Raw genomic sequence first — 18494 nt, forward strand, 5'->3', positions numbered from 1 at the left:
TTGCACATGTGGAGACACCAACGTATGCAGAACAAATATTCATCTTCAGCACAAATAAAACATTTAGAATTGGCTTTTAAATGTGGTGAAGCAAAGACTGTTTACTAAAATAAAACTACAGCCCCCCCAGCCTCTAAAATTACTCCTAGAAGCATGCATAACAATTCCTAGAGGATGAATAGATGTGTTTAATTTACAGACAAGTTGGTTTTAATTATCACAGATCATAAAGGTCTTTATACCTTAGATTTGTCACGACGAAGAGAGGAATTCAGTTTGGTTTCACCGTGTTAAAACCTAGAAAGGCTCCTCCCTTCTGGCCTCCTCAAAAATAAACTCCTTTAAGCACATCCAGTTTGCTCAAAGAGCCACAAATCCCATTCCAAGCTGCTTATCAGCTGGGTGATTTCCAGACAGGACACTCTGAGGAGTCTCACCACTCGTGACCGGGTCCCCAGTCCGAAGGGACAACCTGGCACCACCCGGAGCGCTCCCCGCCAACATCATCAGTGCTGCCATTAAAATATTTGTTTTAATTCTGACCTCAGAGTCACAGCTAATAAACAAGAAAGGCAATGAGAAATTGAAAAACAAACTAAATGCAGCTGTTGGACTGGCCGTTTCACAACTGTGTTTAACTGCATCCTTTAATTTCACTCCTATGAATAGAAGCCATACACCACAGCCTGCATGCCAGCCGCTCGACCAAGCACTATTTTCTTTTGAGTTGATTTTGCAGTGTGACTCCAGCATGTAAATTTTACTGTATTTTTAACTTTTCCTTCGAGATGAGGCCTGCAAACAATGGGGAACTATTTGCTGGTGGTTTCTCCTTAAGCAGCCCGAGGAGCAAGGGGAGAGCATCCGCATCGCTGTTCCCTGATCTTCCTCTCACACAAGAGGAACAGGATTTTTTTGTGTATAATACATGTTTGTCTGTGTGTCAGCCCATTAAATATACCCATGAACAGATGATGAATGTTTTAGAAGCTATGCCTTACAAAATCACATGGAAGAAGCAGATACAAGGGGTGAAATGTGAAGCTGATGCTGTTCTACAGACTTCCTAAACCAGACTGGGAGAGAAAACTCAAGTTTGTTTTGGCTTGGTTTTTTTATTTTGTATGTCTTTGTAGGAATCAATTAGAATACTCCTCCTGAATCAATAGGATTACAAAATCTAACTAGGTAGAAAATCAGGAATCTGAACACACTTCAAAGATAGCAACACAGAAAAAGAAAAACAAAAACAACCAAAACCAGCTATAAGGTTTTAAAACTCTTAATAGAGAGAATCACATGATTACAAATTAGGACAGTAAGAGAAACAGAATTCCCATTTATTTTGGAATATATTCCTTGAGAATGGAGGAAAATGAAGATAATTTTGTTCTGCAAAAAAAAAATAAATATAGCACCTTGTTGTGCTTGCTCAAACAGGTAACAATCCTCCCCTTCTCAACACTCAGACCTGGTATGTGGAAAGATAAAAAATACCTCCTCAGGACCCTCCCAAACTAAACACTTTGTTTCTTATTTGTGGGAGGCAATTTTTTTTAAAAATAAAAATAAATAACTATTTCTTTTAAATGTGGAAAATTCAACTTCTAAATAATATATACCCTTTACGCTGAAATATCTTAAAGAAAAAAGAAAAAAAAAACAAATCAAAAAACAAAGCAGACCTCAGGCTTCTCAGCACTGGCTCACTTCAGGATATTTGCATCCCCAACTTTGCTCAAGACCTTACACAAAAGTAAAAAACTGAATACTTTGGACCAATATTAAAAGGAACAGCAATAAACCAAAACATTTGCATGAAGCCATCTACAGAAATTTCCATAAGGACCCATGCCAGGGGTCTAGTGGAGCCCTGAGTCTTTATTGACTTGAAGGGCAGAGCCCAGCAACCATCCCTGGGTTGAGGATGAAGAGGGAGCAAAGTGAATTAATTTTAATAGACCATGGCTGAGAGCAGAACTGGTGAGGGGTTTTTTCCCCCCTTTCTGGGTTTTTTTTCCCCCCCTTTCTAAATCCCAGCATCTAATGAAAAACGAGGATGTTTGTTCCTTCACTTCCAGTCTAGACACTCTCTAGTTTACACTAATCCAGTTTACCATTGAGCAACTGATGCTAATTGGTAACATTTAATCCTGGCCCTTCCCACTCCATTTCCTCTCCCCAGCTCAGACCCCGCACACACTCACAGTTCCTGGCAGGCTACATCACCACGTTCAAAGCTTGGAGGCTTTTCTGTACATGTCTTAAATTAAAAGTAACCCCCTACAGTGTATTCCTTCTTTTGAGAACTTCCAAAATTTAGTCCAGGGCACCTTCAGCCACAGTTCCCTGCAGAATCCAGCTGGCTTGGTGGCTATTTCCAAGCTGCATGAATTACTCTGCTGGCAGGAGCCCAGCTCTGGTCATCACCTACACCCCACTCCTTCCTCCTACATGCCAGTGTCCTTCCCACATGCTGTGGGGCAAGAGTCACTTTGTGGGAAGGGGTTGTGGTAAAAAATAAATACATAGCATGTGTATGTATTACTTATTAAGCAAATACATTACAAAATCAGATCCCTTTTTCCTGGTAACATACAGCATCTCTTCCAAGGCACTTGGCAACGCTAAATTATTACTAAACCATTCATTTAATTTATTCAGCATTGGATAGATGGCTAAATCAAAACATGAGTGTTTCAGAAGAGGGACCTTATCTTCATGTAAGCCACAAAAGTCTCTGGCACATAGGGGATTGTATAAATAAATCATTATTTTGACATATGATAAAGTGTATAGAAAAACTGTGTCAGCTTCCTATGGAAGAAAGGGATACATGAAATACTCAGAACCTAGCAATTAAAACAGAAAAAAGAAAACAAGCAGCAGTGCCAAGTCACCTGAACTTGAAACTTGGAAGCAGATTTATTAAGCACACTTCCAAAAATAGAACAAGAATGTTAAATAGGATGTGTGCCCACCGGCCAGAAGAAACACTGTCACCAAACTGACAACACAACTGACAAAGGGAATGGATTAAGGAGCCTGAGATTCATCATTTTTCTTTTTACCACTAGAATAAGGACCCAGGGAGAATGTCATGTTCATTTCTCAAAGAATCAGCAGCAAATAGCAAAGCAGGACCAGACCTTTTTCACTTTTATTGAACTATGACATATCTTACCTCTTGGAATGAAAAATGTTAAGCAGAGAAGCAAGAAGAACACAGAAAGGGACCTGGCTTTTAGGAATTCCACAGGACTGAGGGATTTCTGGATAAGAAATGCCCTGCCACAAACTTTCAGCTGCAGTACAAACACTCTGCCCTTCCCACTCTCCAAAACAGTCCAGCAGCCCATTCCCCATAGCAAACCATCACAATTTTATTTTTATTTTTTTTGCAAACTAAAATTTGACATACACACAAAAACACACAGAGAAAACCTAAACTACCAGGAGCTGAAGTTTTTTTCCTTTATGCATTTCTTTTTTCCTTTCTAATGTTCAACATGACCTCCTGTGTGTCTTAGACTGAGGCTTTTACAGACTCTCTAAAATCAACTGACTCAGAAGCAAGCTTTTATTAACATGAGGGTCTGCAAGAAGTCTACAGACACATGCTGGGCTGCATTAAAAAAACACTATGGTGCCCCCTAAGTATACTCAGAAAAGATATTTCAAGGTTATTTTATTATTCAACCAGATTTTCAGAGTAGGCACAGATCTCATACCAAAAAGAGAGCTAACCATGCCATGTCTCTTCTTTCTTCATGTACTCCCAATCAGAAAAAGAAAATATTCAATAGATGTGCCTCACATTTAAACAAAAGTTAGATTACAATTAACTTTTCCCTATCAAGCTCCTTGCTCAGTATGAAAACAGAACCAGCAAAAGCCCAGTAATTTATCTTACTGCCAACTGGCACCTCTAAAATAAAGCTTAAGGTGGCAGTGGCACAGTTCCTCTGGCTTCCTACACAAAAATCCTCTTTCCACATCCATTGATCTTCAGTGCTTCCCAGTGTCAGTGGTGGATTTTTTTCCAACACAATCCTGGAAATTCTGACAGATGTGAATATCTGGGGACTTCCCAGGCCCTTGGGATGAAATCAAGCCATTTGATCAGCCACAGAGAATACAACAGTTCACTGAAACAGATCAGAATTCCCTGTTTGCCTTTACAGCAGAAATCTGCAGCTGCTGTGCTCTAGTGCAGCACCACAGATACTGCTCAAGATGGGAACAAGAGGTTTTTTCACTGGAAATCAGCCCACAGATAAAAACAGTATCAAAAGCCACCTCTTGTTTTGTTCTGCTTTGTAAGGACATCAGCTTGATTGGCAATATACCACTATCTAATGGATTAAGATTGTTACTTAAAACACTGGCTTCAAACAAAATGCTGCCTTGATGTTAAATAAAGAATCTAGAATCCTGTGTTAAGTGCTGCTTCATACTGAAGGCAGCTGAGAGTTTTGCTCTGTACCCAGAACACAGGGTATGATTCAGTACCTTGCTGTGCATCATCCCTCCTGCAAATGCCTCACAATAATCAGAATTTGCCAACAAAAATAACAACAATTAGAAATAAGCATTTTGCCATTAAGCATCTTATTGCATCATTAGACCTAAGGTAACATTCTGCTGTATAATATACCCAGGATTAATATTAGTACCTGAGCCAAAAAAACTTGGTTATAATACAAGTAATCTAATAATATGCAAGTATATCTTTCAATTAAAAAAATAAAGAGTTAATTTGCTGTTGCATAAAGATTCTGTTCCCTTATGTTTATTCAGTCATAGAAATTGTCTTAAGGAGGCAATTAATTAATACCTATAAAGCATTCTAATTTAAGCAGCTGTATTTATGTCATTTAATTAAAATATTATTGTTCAGGATTTGGCATGGTTGATTCTCAGCTAAACACACAGTCACACAAAAAATTCTCCTAAGCATCAGAAGTAAATACAGCCAGATGAAAATGGGGTTTTTTCTGTCAAAATCTCACAGTGAAAATGATGGGAACTGCACAGCACTATTAAAGAGTTCTGACATAACAGATGGGATGGCAGAATTAGCCCAACTGGTCAGTTAAACTGCAAACATAAATGACAGACACTTAGTTTTATTCTTTGAATTGTGGCTTCATCCTCAAGACCTTCAGAACATTTGCTACATTTTAGGAACTGTTGGTTTAGGCAAGTGGAAGCTGTGGATTCATTAGCCATTTCACTACTGCAAAGCTTTCCCCTCCCTTTTTTTTTTCCTGTCTATAGATAGAGTAGCAAACATGTTAACTGCCAAATTAAAAAGATTTATTAACAGACAAGATTTCTACTTTGCTGCCCGGAGTTATTTTTTCATTTATGAAGAGGAAGGAGTTTAATAGGTAACTTTTGAGGAGTTTATAGAGGTATTTTCAGATTACAGTTCATTTCACTCAGAAGAAAGGGTAGAATCATAAACTCTTCCATCCACAAATCACATAATGGCAGTGTGCAGCACTTCAGAAAGCTGTGCCAGTGAAATGCATCATTTTGTTTTAATAATTCTGGAGGAGTCCAATTTAACACAGATGCTGATCCTCTGGATACCTGCATTTCAGAACATCTGGCTACCTGGCTGGCAGGATACCCAAAAAAAAAACTTCCATAGAACTTCTGCTACGTTGGAAGTTATTTTCCACAAATACCATAGTGTAACAGTTGCTTAAGTTTGGAATTTCCAGAAAAGACAAGTTAACCAGGGTATTAACAATATTTATTATTAACACCAGGTCAAAAATCCTAGTAGCAGTGAGCAGGTATCACACAGATATTGCAATTTCTCCAAAGAAATTCAATACTTGCCTGAATTATTTTACTGTCTTCATCTTGTTAATAACTATGACATAAGAACAGTAAAATAACTTACCACTAGGGTTAAAAGCCATGCAGCAAATGGGCTTCTCATGTGCAGGGAAGTGGGCCACAATACCATCACTATCAGAGTCCTCACTGACGAGTACCTGCACAACAGTAGCAGAGACAAAGGGAGGTTAGGAAATTAAAATTACTTTAATGTAAATACCTGGAGTAAATACCTTTGTTTTCTTTCTGGAGAAAGGGATAAAGGATGAGCTTTTGTTTTTTTTTTAAAAAAAAGACTACTGGAAGTTGATAAAAAAATTTGGAGCAGTTAAAACTACAGCTGACTGTGAAGACCTCCAAAAGGACCTTCAAAAGCAGACAGTATTGTCAATGCCTAAGAGTATGAAAAGATATTCTGTTACAGAAGAGAACCAAAAGATGTGAGGAGAAAACATTTGCAAGAGCTGAAGAAGCTTTTCATTCCTTGGTTACATCATGCTGAAGATTAAATTAAATAAAACTATGAGAAAGATCTGTCAGAAAAGCACTTAATAAAAGGGTTTCTGTGGTAAGCAAAAACCATCTTCTTAACAAGACAGTGCAAAATTTCCCATTTCAAGTGCAGAATAATTTGTCTGCTGCTTCCAAAATGATTTGAAAGGGCTTTAATACTTCCTATCCCACACAGATATCAGAATAATTTGAAGATATTTTTATGCTTCAAAAAGAGAAATCCTCTTTAAATGTTTAAAGAAGTCACGTAATACGGATGAAGAGCCCTGGGCCTGACTGACTTGAAATGTTCAAATTACTTGGCACTGTCACACAGGCACAATTATGGTTTTGCTTTCCCTTGTCAGCATTTCGTGCTTATTCCAGAACCACTAACCAAAGGGTCTGGAGATCTTCCTAAGAGCTTTTCAAAGAAACAGTGTTCTTTCCTCAGTCTACACAAACTGAGCCCAGTAACTCCTTACACATCTTCCACTTTCAGGTAATTCAGTCTCACCCTAAACAATTCCCTCTAATTCAAGATATAGGATAATGATAAAGTCAGAGCATAAATCAACCTTACAAAAGAAAAGCAGGTTTTTTTAAATATCAAAAATACTTAATGTGAAATTTGTAGGCAACAAGAGTACCTAAATCATCCCTAAAAAGATCACATATTTCACACTCATCATCTACAGACTTCAAACTGAATTAATGGGTTTTTGTTCTAAGTTAGTGATAAATGCACCACTGTTATCATCCCCTCAACATAAAACCCCTATTCAGCAGCCAAGGAGCACTCTGGGTGGTAAAACCATCTTCAAATATTTTTTCCTCTGAAAATACAATCCAAAGGGAAAATTTCAAAGCATTCACAACTGTGAAACACCTCAGACATTCCAGTTGGAGAAGACAATAAAGCCCAAATCTATTATTTGTATGCTGTGCATTTCCATGCTTGGAAGTGCTGTAGGTTTGTTGGTTTTGGTTTGGGTTTTTTTTTTTCAATTCCTGCTTAAAATTATCTTCCTGGAAAAACACCCTTTGTGTTTCATCTAAAAGGAGTTTCTCAAAATTTTCACTTTTTAATACAGCAGATCCAGCAAATCAGTCTTTATTTTGGTGATTATACACCACCATTGTTTGTGACAGAGATCCAAGAAACTTAGTGGCATAACATTCAAATCAATGAAGAAACAAAAGCCACAGTGAGGTTGTAACTCCTGCAAACCTTTGCCTGGCATCATGTAGAGCTTCTAGAATCAAACTAGAACATGTTTGCTTCCTGCATTAGCCAAGTTTAAAAAGAAAAAGCAAACAAACAAACAAGTCTGAAGTGGAAGATGCTTTCTGCAAAGATGCTGGAGGGAACCATGCCCAATGGCACATCACACAAACACTGACACTGCACTATGGGTTCCTTTTGAGCAGCTGAAGGTTTCTTACCACTGAAGAGTTGGAAGTTTTTCTTAGAAGTTCAAAACCCTGCTACAAATTGCCTAATAACACATGCAAATGCTGTCAAGAAGCTTGAAGGTAGCAGCTCATTCAGCTTCCCATCAGCCCGGGCAGACAAAGCCCACAGGAATCCCAAGGCTGCAATTTTTTTTTCCTCCCAAATAGGCTTCTTTTTCTAAGGTAGTGGCCTCTAACCACCCTACTATTAAGAATAAAAGACCTTACAAAGTCTTTCATTGAACAAGGTTCATAAATCTTAAGCTTTCCTCCTATAATTGCAGAGCCACTGAGGTTCATGAGGATGCTCAAGCACTTTGCAGACACATCTTTGCAGAGTTCCCCACCTCTGCAACCAGCCAAGAAGAAACAGAGACAACATCTACCAAGATGGCCTTGTAAATCCCCACTCAGCCTGTTTCTGATGCTCAAATCATCTCTTACCAAGTGATCTACAACATGATTTTCACAAAACCTGCCCCAACCAACAGGGTTGGTACCTGGACACACTGAGCTGATGCTGCAGCTCTCTCCAGCTTTACTGAAGTTCATCAGAACAGCTGATGAAGAGGAATCAAATTCTCTTTATCTTACTCTAAAAAAGGAACAAAACACGTAGGGGATCATTGCATTTATATCAGGAAACAGTGTTTGCTTTGAGGGCAAGAGGTAGCTGAAGCTGTAGGGTATTTCTCCTCTGCCCTGATTTTCCTCATTCATTGTATTTTCCAAACTGCTGAACAGAAGCCACTAGTAATTATGACTTCAGTTATTTTAATCTTTAAAGGCAAATTACACCACTTATCCCAGTGGAGACATGTTTTTAAATAAAGCATGAAAGTAACACAAAGAAAATGGACACAAATCTAATCAAGCAGGTCCTACTCTTAACAGAATTAAGGAAGAATAATCCCATCATGGTAAAAACAAAGAGGTTTGGCAACATTTATAAATATGAATATTAGATAATAGGGATATTTTGCATGCAGACTTAAGACCTCCATTCATTTAAAAAGCTGAAGTTTGGGCAGTGTTAGCTTCAGTTCTTAGAGATGTAGGCACAAAAAAAAACCCCTTTCATACCGACCCCCCCAATTAGCCTCCCCCAACTTATAGCTAAGGTCAAACATCAGTGGAAAAAGGCTAAAAGTGATAAATCTGTGGCATTAACTACTGCACTCCTTTTAATAGAATCCAGCATAAACTCAAACCAGCCTTGTGCTCAGCCTGAACCATTTATCTGAGACAAAAATGTCTTCTTGACAAAAAGCAGATCTCCTTTAATAAAAGTAAGGCAGACAGTATTATGCTCTGAGGGAATCCTGTTGCTCTTTTTATACTTATATATAAAAAGAATTCTTCTGTAATACACGTAGATATAAAAAGTAAAGAAAACTGAGGCCAAATATATGAGCATTAGAACATGAAATCAGCCTTTGTGAAAGCTGCTCTTACAAATAAAAGCATTGGTGTTAATGACCAGTGGAATTATGTCCATAGTTAAAGTTTTATTATTGAATATACTTTATTCTTTTAGCTTCTTTTTGCTTTAGACCAAAGTTTCACAACAATTCTTGCCCAGATAAGCATCTTCATTTGGTCCAATTGTTATCAACTCCTTACCAAATGAAAATGAACTTTTGAAACTGCAGCAGTCTGCTTCTTTTTTTTTTTTTTCCCCTGAAAAATTCCTCTTTTAATGCAATAAAAAGTTAATAGGGAACAGAAAAAAGCACCCATCACATTTTAAAGCATAAAAAGATCAACATGTAATCTTATTTTTGCAAGTTATTTTTAAAATATACCCTCAGATATTTCCCTGTGTTTTGGATGAGCTGTGAAAGCAGCACAATGATCTCTCATCAATCCCAGAGTATCCCAAACATTAAGAATCCAGTTTTACATGTTAAATGACCACATATTTCTCTGTCAGCTGGATGTTAGATGTTTAACAGATTTACATTCAGTCACAAAACTGGGGACTTTTGAGCAAGGTCATTATTGCAGCCTACACGTGGGTGGCCTGCTTGATGAATTAATTAAGAATACAGAAACAAAGGTCAAAAGAAAATAATTTTTCTTTAAAACTCAAGCCACTAAAGCCTTACACATTTAATTCCAATTACTGAAAAAGAGGACATCTGTACAGTTTTAGCTTTATTCATTTCAGCTAATTAACAGATTCAAATAAATAGTCATTACATCTAACTGAAAAGTTTGCTAACACTTCATTAGAAGGAAGTTTAAACAAGCACACAACCTTGTTAACATATTTTGGTTTACCACAAAGTTACTTGGGCATCTCGATAATTATTTTTACTCCCTTTCCAAATACAGCATGACAGCCAACTTCAATAACTCTGCATTCCTTTCCATTTATTTAATTACTTCATAATTCAACTTTTCTTCAAGTGCCACTAATTTTGAGAGTAGAAGCTACCATATAAATAACTGCTGGGTATGAGATTCCACGACAATCTCTACGTTCATAAGGTTTATTGAAAATATTTTCCTAACAGATTTAATGCTGCAAGATTATGTTAGAACATTTCTTGGGTCTTTAATTGTGTATTTTTCAGTGGGAAGCTGGCATTTCAACCTCTGCCATGGTAGCACAGTACATTTCATGAAATGCACTGAGTTCCATCTCGTGGTTCTTACACTGGGTATTTTTGAAATATCAGATAGAATAAAAAATGAGTGCAAACAAAGCTGTAGCTAAGTCCTTCTGGCTTATGTCCAAAACATGTTACTTAATCATTCTAGGGCCAAATAAAACTGTGTTTGTACACAGGCACAGAGCAGCTCACTGGATCTTTAAAATCTGTGTTGCTCTGTGCAAAGTAAACAGACTTTTTTGTGCATTACTGTGCAAACCTTAAAACATTTTTAAATACATTTTTTAAAGGTTTTCCCCACTAAAAAAGTGCTTATTTCTCCTTGAAAAAGGCGTAGTTGCTTGGTCTGAGATTTACTGTCATCTTCTTCCATTTTCTTTGTCTTTTTAAAACAGATTTCTTCCCTTTTTTTACTATATGTTCTCTTTAAGATAGATTTTATGACTTGAAACTGCTTTATTTCATTGCAGTGCCCAAATTCTGAGTGAGGTTGTACAGGCAGATAGAAATCTTTATTAACCTGAAGGAGGTGAAGTATTCTTCTTCCATTAGGAGTCAGCTGATGATGATAAAATAACTCCTTTCTGCTTCTGAAACTCCCCTCGTGTGTGATGAGACTGACAACCCCAAAAACCATGCACAAAATCTATTTCCACAGTTGCCAGACAGCTCTGATGCAAGGCTTTCAACCTGTTCATCCAGCCCAGAAAACACTTGGTAGGCATTACAAATTCTTGTGGTTTCCCAGGCAGTTTGGGAAGACCAATGCTCATAAGAGGCAACCCCATCCAAATATTCCAAACCCAGGAGTCTTCAGCACAGGAGGAAGCAGAAAGCTCCCAAGTGGTGCTTTGTACCCACCTCCAGATTTCCCACCTGGAATCAACCAAGAACTGGAAAAAAAATCACTGCCATGCTGTAGAGCTGAGACTGAAGTGGGTGAGACATGGGCTGTGCTGTTGTCTGGCAATGACTTTGTCCACATCTGCTCCATCCCTCCCCTGTCCCCACCAAAGTGTCAGTATTAATGGGTGATTAATTAATGGTCTGCTATCAGCAGACCAATTTCCCAATGACTAATAGAAGAATTAATACACTGAGGAAGAATCCCTGCAGCTCAAAGGGCTGTACAGACTTCAAACCACATTCAGCCACGAGTTTATGTTGAAGCACAGGAGCAATCCCAGTTTGAGTGAGATCCCTGCTCTGCTTGCTAGAACACCCTCCTGAGCTGACATTTCACTCACTGAAGCTGTAAGAACTGGCCAGGACTACCCAGCCAGCACAAACACAAGCCATGCAGAGCAGCATCTCAGCTCCTGCACTTTGCCTGCTCCTGGCAGGACAAGCTGAGGAGCCCTGCAGGCTCCCTGGGACAAGGAAACTCACTCAAAGGAGCCTCTGTGCCCCAAAACCTGCTGGAGTGAGGGACAGGAACACTGTGAGCATCTTTAGCCAGACCACCTCTTTCTTCATCATCAACCTTCTTTTTGCTAGACACACATTTTAATGGAAAAAGATTCCTGTCCCATGGAAACAATGAAATAGCAAGATTATCTTGTATTTTTTCCTGGAAAGAGGTATAATGTTAATTCTGAAAGTAAGTCTCAGTAATGAAAAGAAATTATTAATTGAACAGCATTTGACAAGTTTGGATCACACAAACACAAATGGAAGACACACAATCAGGATACCTAACTTAGGCCCTCCTTCCCTAGAGATTCAAGACAAAAATTATTTTCCTAGAACTGATGGCTTATTTATGTTACAGCAGCAGTATTTGGACAAGGCAAGTGTTATCATTTTACAACTACTTTTCCATAGTGCCCTTTAGGCTTGATAGCTCCCTACTATTGTTAAGGTCAGAGGACAAGTTCATAAAACCTCTAAATCATACATAACAAGCTGGATGTATGGGATAATAAAACCTAAGCTGGATCATTTTTTATCCCTAGACCTATGCAGAAGAATCAAAGCACAGACAATGACCATCAGAAATAATGACCACATTAAACAAGGCTTCATGAGAAATTTATGAAGCAAAATTTTTCTTTTTTTTTTTCCCCAGCAGTACACTAAGAGCCAAAAGACCTTTTTTTTTTTTTTTTTTTTTCCAGGAAACAAAACCAAACCCCAACAGTCAGACTTATTTTAAGACCTGACTCTCAGTTCTTAAATAAATTATGTTCTTTTTTTTTTTCCCCATTCTTTTAATCTTGCAAGAAAAGGCCTATAATGTTATATGGACAATCCCCTTTCAGTGTAACATTATTTGGCTAAGTACTTCCAAAACTAATTCTCAGGAATAACCACATCATACTGGGTTTTTTGTTTTAATTGAAAACTTTATAGTTTCCTCTCAGTTAAGAGAAGAAAATGACTACTGATAAGTCATTGGTATCTTACAAAAACCTGGAATAAATAGCATAAAGGTAGGAAAAATAAAATAAGAAATAAAAAATAAGAAAAAAGAAGTTGTTTTTTAATTTTTTTAACTCAGTAAATGTGAACATCAAGAAGAAAAAATTTGCAAAAGAGCTCTAGAACAGGGAGGTGTGTGGGAGTCCTGCCCAAACACTGATGCCAGGAACAGAGACTTAAAAATTAAATGATAGATAGAAATAAATAAAAAGGATAAACAAATGGATATCCTCTGTCACAGTAGAGAACACCAATTTAATGTCTGTGTGATAAAGTTATGGATTATTTAACAAATTATTTTGCCTGACACACTGTACTATGTATTAGTGAATCAGTAGATACACCTCTCATAAAACAGCATCGTGCTTGATTCCATTTTAGTTTTGAAATGTGTGTAAAATTATAAGCTTTTATACTTAATATCCAACTTCACTCATCATCTTTTTCACCAACTGAAACTCCAGAGTCCACCATGTTTCCAGACAATCCCACTTTCCAGCCACAATATATATTAATAAATATAATCACACTACACACACACTGGAAGTGATCAGCATAAATCAGTGTCAATTATCAACAAGTGTTGGAGAAACAAAATGTGACACTTCACACTTGATCTTGTCAAAGCATCACATAAATATGTTCTAAGGACAATATATATTTTGGCTTAATTTCAGTCCCCAAAAAGGACTTTATCACAGCTGCCTGTGCCTGTAGGAGTTTCAATTTCATTGATTTTTCAGTCCCTAAAACATAAAACACATTAACCTGAGATCTTCATGAAAATGAACATTTTGGTTCTGTGCAAACTGCCTTACCTGCCCTTCTGCAACTGTCTCTGTGTCAATGATAGTGATGATCCCAGGCACCAAAGGACTTCTGCGGATGTTGCTATGAGCTAAGACTTCCTCTTCAGTTGCTCCTGAAGGCACAGTCCCTGTCAGCTGTGTAACCACTTTCCCAACCATTGTAAGTCCAGTCTTGATTGTCTATAAAAAGAGAGACCACCAAAAATTAATATTTAGGCATGTTTTGTGCACTTACCATGATTTTTTTTTCCTCAAGACATAGAAAACATATGTTTTTCTAAGTGATATATAAGCTGCATCCTATCAATGTGAAGTATGGACCTTTATTTGGGAATTAAACACTTTTTGGGGAAAAAAAAAATTAATGGTGTCTATGTTACAGTTTTTTCTTCCTTTGATTTTGTTATTTAATTATTCCAAGGGTGGACAGTTGGAAGAATAAAATGAATAAATGAAGAATAAAATGAAGCCACAGAGGGTGTTTGTGGGGGGCAGAAATACATTTAATGCTGAACTCCTTGTGTCTTCTGCATGAGTGCAAGGGACAAGGAATTTGGCCATGGATAGATATGACAGACAGATTTCATTTGTTTCTCACACGATGCCCTTTGCAGAATTAAAACTGAATATGGGACACAAACCCAGAAAAATTAAAAATGCCACCCTGAAGGTTCTAGAAAGACAACTCTGTACATAAAAACCTTGTTAAAAATATTGGGACTTCCCACAGTCTGCATCTTTTCCAGACATTGGTTTGACAACGTATGCATTGCAGCAGATTTTATTATCTAAAAATGCTGAAGATTTTTATGTTATTTTATTTGGAGAAAGAAGGAGAGTACACAGAGCAGGAGAGAGAGAGGCTTAAAACAAAACCCAAGCTACGACTTTAAATACTTTCTCCTTGAATCAAGGACTGTGCCTTATTTGCCTACAAAGAGCTGAGCAGATTTATTATGCAATATAAATAAGAAATAGCAAAAGAGATCAGAATGGAATGACACTGTAACAAGCCAATTCTTAACTAAAAAGACAAGCTAAGCTGCCTGCTAAATTGAAAAGGAAAATAACTGTACAGATCACAGGCTGAAACCAAGACGCAGCCACAAATCAATTGCAACTGCTTTGTTTAGTGCTAAAATCTCAAACTGCAGTGATTAGAAAACACATTAGTGTTCATCAATTAGCAGCCAAACGTTTGTTTTAATAATTCATAGGAAATGACTTACACAAAGTCTGTTAGTGTGTTGTCAGGAAAACCTCTGAAGGGCCAACAGAATGAGGCGCCACACTGTATTGATGGCAATATCCAGCCAGGAAGCCTGATTAACCTCTGAGATGCCTCAGCTGATGTACTTACCCCATTAATGCTAATGGAGATACTACCACTTAAAATCGAGCCATGCCTTTATCATAGGAATGTCTTTGGGGTTTCAAGTCTTTAGTAATATCCTGCCATTTGTTTCTGATTTCTTTTTATACTCGGATACGGCGACCGAGAAGAAACCGAAATTTCAATGGCAAATTCAGAAGGCTGAGAAATGTGGAATACAGGAGAAAATGATATCTGAAGAATAAACCTAAAGTAGGCCCAGTGCCACCACGAGAATACATTTCAAGAGACACTTTCCATACAAAAACTGACAAGGCAGCTCTCTGGCTGATAGTTCCCAGCGTATAAAATGCACTGGTAAGTTTATAGAGCAGGGAAGAGGCAGGGGTGCAGAAGTACTACATGGCAAAAGAAGTTAAAAGACCAAGAATTGATCTATTTGAGAAAGTATTTTTAATATCCCGACCAGAGAAACTGGATGACAAAAGTGCCAAGTGTAAATTTATAGCTCCCTAGAAAAAATTACCATGCTTATCTAGCAAAACTAATTCTTGTTCTGAGTTAGAGCAGACTGGGAGTGCAGGACTGCTGGGCAGTAAGAGGTGTACAGAGATGTGGCTGAGGCCATTAGCTCAGAAATATCAGTGCAAAAACCATTACAGCACTTACTTCTTTCTGCTGTGTGTATACTTGCAAAAACTTGGCTGGTAATCTTTAACCTTTCCCATGCCATATCAGCTGTCCCCTTGTCCATTAGAGTTAATGACCTTGCTCTCACATAAGCTGTTACTCCTCATTAAGAAGTTATCAGGTAACAAGAGAAAACAGATGCAGGCTTTGCTAAATCACTTTACCACTCCAGGATTAAAAGATACAGAGAAGGAATCAACTAAAGCAGTTATGAGGTGACAAGAACTTGGTTTATAATTTGATGCTAGACATTGGGCAGACCAAATACATTTTTAATGAAACAGGGTAAAGTTTGCATTGTCCCAGTTCCTTTGTCACTGATGGGAACCTGCCAGTGCATACTCAGGGCAATTTTGGTATAAATAAAATTAAAATACTTGATCCAGTTCCTTTTGTAAAAGCTATGATACACATTGTGCAAACACACAAATTACTTGTATGCTCACGTGTACCCTACTTAAAAATAAGACTATTCACATTCACTCAAATATAAAGAAACATATATTTAATTAAAATAAATGTATGCACTCATACCTCACTCACTTCAAAAATAAGTACAACTTTAATTAGACAAGAAAATTAAAATGCACTATTCAGTGCTTGTTAGGCTGTTTTGTTCCAACAAAGGTCTTGCATCCTTTTAGTGCCAAGACAATATATTGTTCCTGTTTCTCATAATAAATATATTTTATATAATTTAGTTGTTTACAACTGAAAAACCTATGGAAGGCAGAAAGAGATATCAAAAAGATTTGCCTTGGTAATCAACAATGTGAAAGCCTCACAGTTCATTTGAACAAAATGAACAGACAATCAATTAGAGATTTGAGTTCAAACAGAACCTTTCTTAAAATGCTGTTTCCCTTTCCTGCTCTTGCCCGGACTCTGAAAAGAGGTAGGACAGGGAAGAAAACCTATAGGAATTCAGTTCAAACACCACTGCAAGTTGGGCTGCTGAGAATGTATTATGATGGGGAAGGTCTGTGTGGGCACAGGGAGCTGAAATGGGACTCAGCAAGGGACATGGGGGACCAAACCTCTCTTCAACAAGACATACAAGAAAACCAAGCATTAAAAAAACCCAGAAAAAAAACAGAAAAATGTTTTTTCCTATATCCCCTTCTGCACCCAAAGGGACAAATATGGCCAACCATAAGGAGCAGTTTCACACTTGGATGCTTCTCCCAAACCAAGCACCTGAATATTGTCCCATCACTAATGCTGTTAAGTAATAATGGTTTTTTTTCTGAAAGATATTCTACATGTTTTACTTTGTCTGTTAAACTGGACTCAAAAGAATCTTTCTCCCACAAGGAACAGTATTTTCATTTTTCCTAACACATGGATTTCTATCTTTGCTAAATATTAACCTGACCTGGAATCTTGACACATTTTCTGTTTTTAGAAATTTTCTGCTTGGTCAAGTTAGAAAACTTTTCAGAGCTTTTTAGAACATGGGCAGACAAAAAGCCAGCAAGCAAATGTGGGGAAATGAAAATAAGAGATTAGGCTGGAAAAAATGCATGTGTTTTTTCAGCAACAGCAGCAAACAATATTCTTGAAAGATACCTCTAAAAAAAACCAGGAAAAAATGCAATATTCAAAAATCAAACCCTTCTAGAAATTATAAAGTTGAACAGGAAGGTGACAAAGGAATTCTTCATAATGTCACCAGAATAACAAGAGTCTGGGCAGCAGAAAACAACTCTGACATGACCAGGAGTTTGTCCTCAGTATTCTCTGTTACCAGCACAGCTTCAGGCTCCCAGGTTATTTGATTAAGCAGGAATTTATTTGACATTAAAACACATTTCTCATCAAAGGAAATACCATTAAAGTAAATATTCTGCCATCGAGACCTTCTACTGAGGATCTGAAAGGTAATTCTCCAAAGTGACCCTGTTGAGATTGCTCTCAGCTTTATCCTTCCTCTTTATGTGAAGGTTCTTTCACTTGTTTCAACAAGAAATTGGAAGCAAAACAGAAAAGGTTGTAACCCAAGATGATCTGACTAAACTCCATCATCTACACAAGCACTTCTGAACCAAAAAGCAGCAGTGGAGGGAACAGAAAGGGACATCCACTCTCCAAAAAACCAATCCCTCTCCTGATCAAAGCAGATGAATTACCAATCCTTGCAGGCAGATAAGCCAGAAGAGCAGCAGAGGTATAAATGAAGACTTAGTTAAGCAAAGAGTAAAGGTTATGGTGAGATAATGAGATGGCCAAAGAGCAACTGAAACTTGGAGCATACATTTGCCAAGAAGAAAGTCAGCATTTCTGTTATCAGAGATGAAAACTTGCTAGATAGTGAGCCAAGATTCAATGAAATCAGTAATAAACATTTGAGATTTAGTGTTGCACACTCAGATAAATAACAAATGAGTAAGGCTGGGATATGATCAAGAGCCAAATCATGCAAATATTTGAAGCTATATTAGTATTAACTTGATCTACTACAGGAACATCTAACAGCCAGTGGAGAGCAAAAGCAATGTGCTTGGCAAAAAAAAAAAAAAAAAAAGGTGCAGAGACTGTGCCCTTGTGATTATCTGTTTTCCTAACTTTCACTGTTATTTTATCTCTGTTAAGCAGCTAAGAATCTTTTCTCTCCTATGATTATAAACACATTTTATCTTCAGCAGCTACTAACATGATGCAACATCACTGCAGTGTTTGCACAAGTTTAGCTTAAAATGGGAATGTCTGGATTATGACCCTTGGCTAGAGCTATGCAGGAGGTAAGGCCATCATTGTGGTCCTTACAGGCTTTAAAACCAAGTTATCCACAATCCTTGGGGGTAAAGATATCCTCCTTTTTAG

The 18494-nt window shown here is 37.5% G+C and overlaps 1 protein-coding gene across 9 annotated transcripts in view; it reads right to left on the reverse strand.

Moving 5' to 3' along the window:
- BCAS3 (BCAS3 microtubule associated cell migration factor) overlaps positions 1-18494 on the reverse strand; it is a 310290-nt gene that overhangs the window by 236753 nt on the left and 55043 nt on the right. For all 9 annotated transcript variants that reach the window (XM_030462196.1, XM_030462194.1, XM_030462195.1 and 6 more), the window contains exons 12-13: positions 13658-13828; positions 5918-6011 (exon numbers count right to left, since the gene is read on the reverse strand). In XM_030462196.1, the coding sequence (XP_030318056.1) occupies positions 5918-6011; positions 13658-13828 (265 nt within the window). The remainder of the gene's footprint in view (positions 1-5917; positions 6012-13657; positions 13829-18494) is intronic.

The sequence above is a fragment of the Calypte anna genome, chromosome 19 (genome assembly GCF_003957555.1).
Source record: "Calypte anna isolate BGI_N300 chromosome 19, bCalAnn1_v1.p, whole genome shotgun sequence".
Lineage (NCBI taxonomy): Eukaryota > Metazoa > Chordata > Aves > Apodiformes > Trochilidae > Calypte > Calypte anna.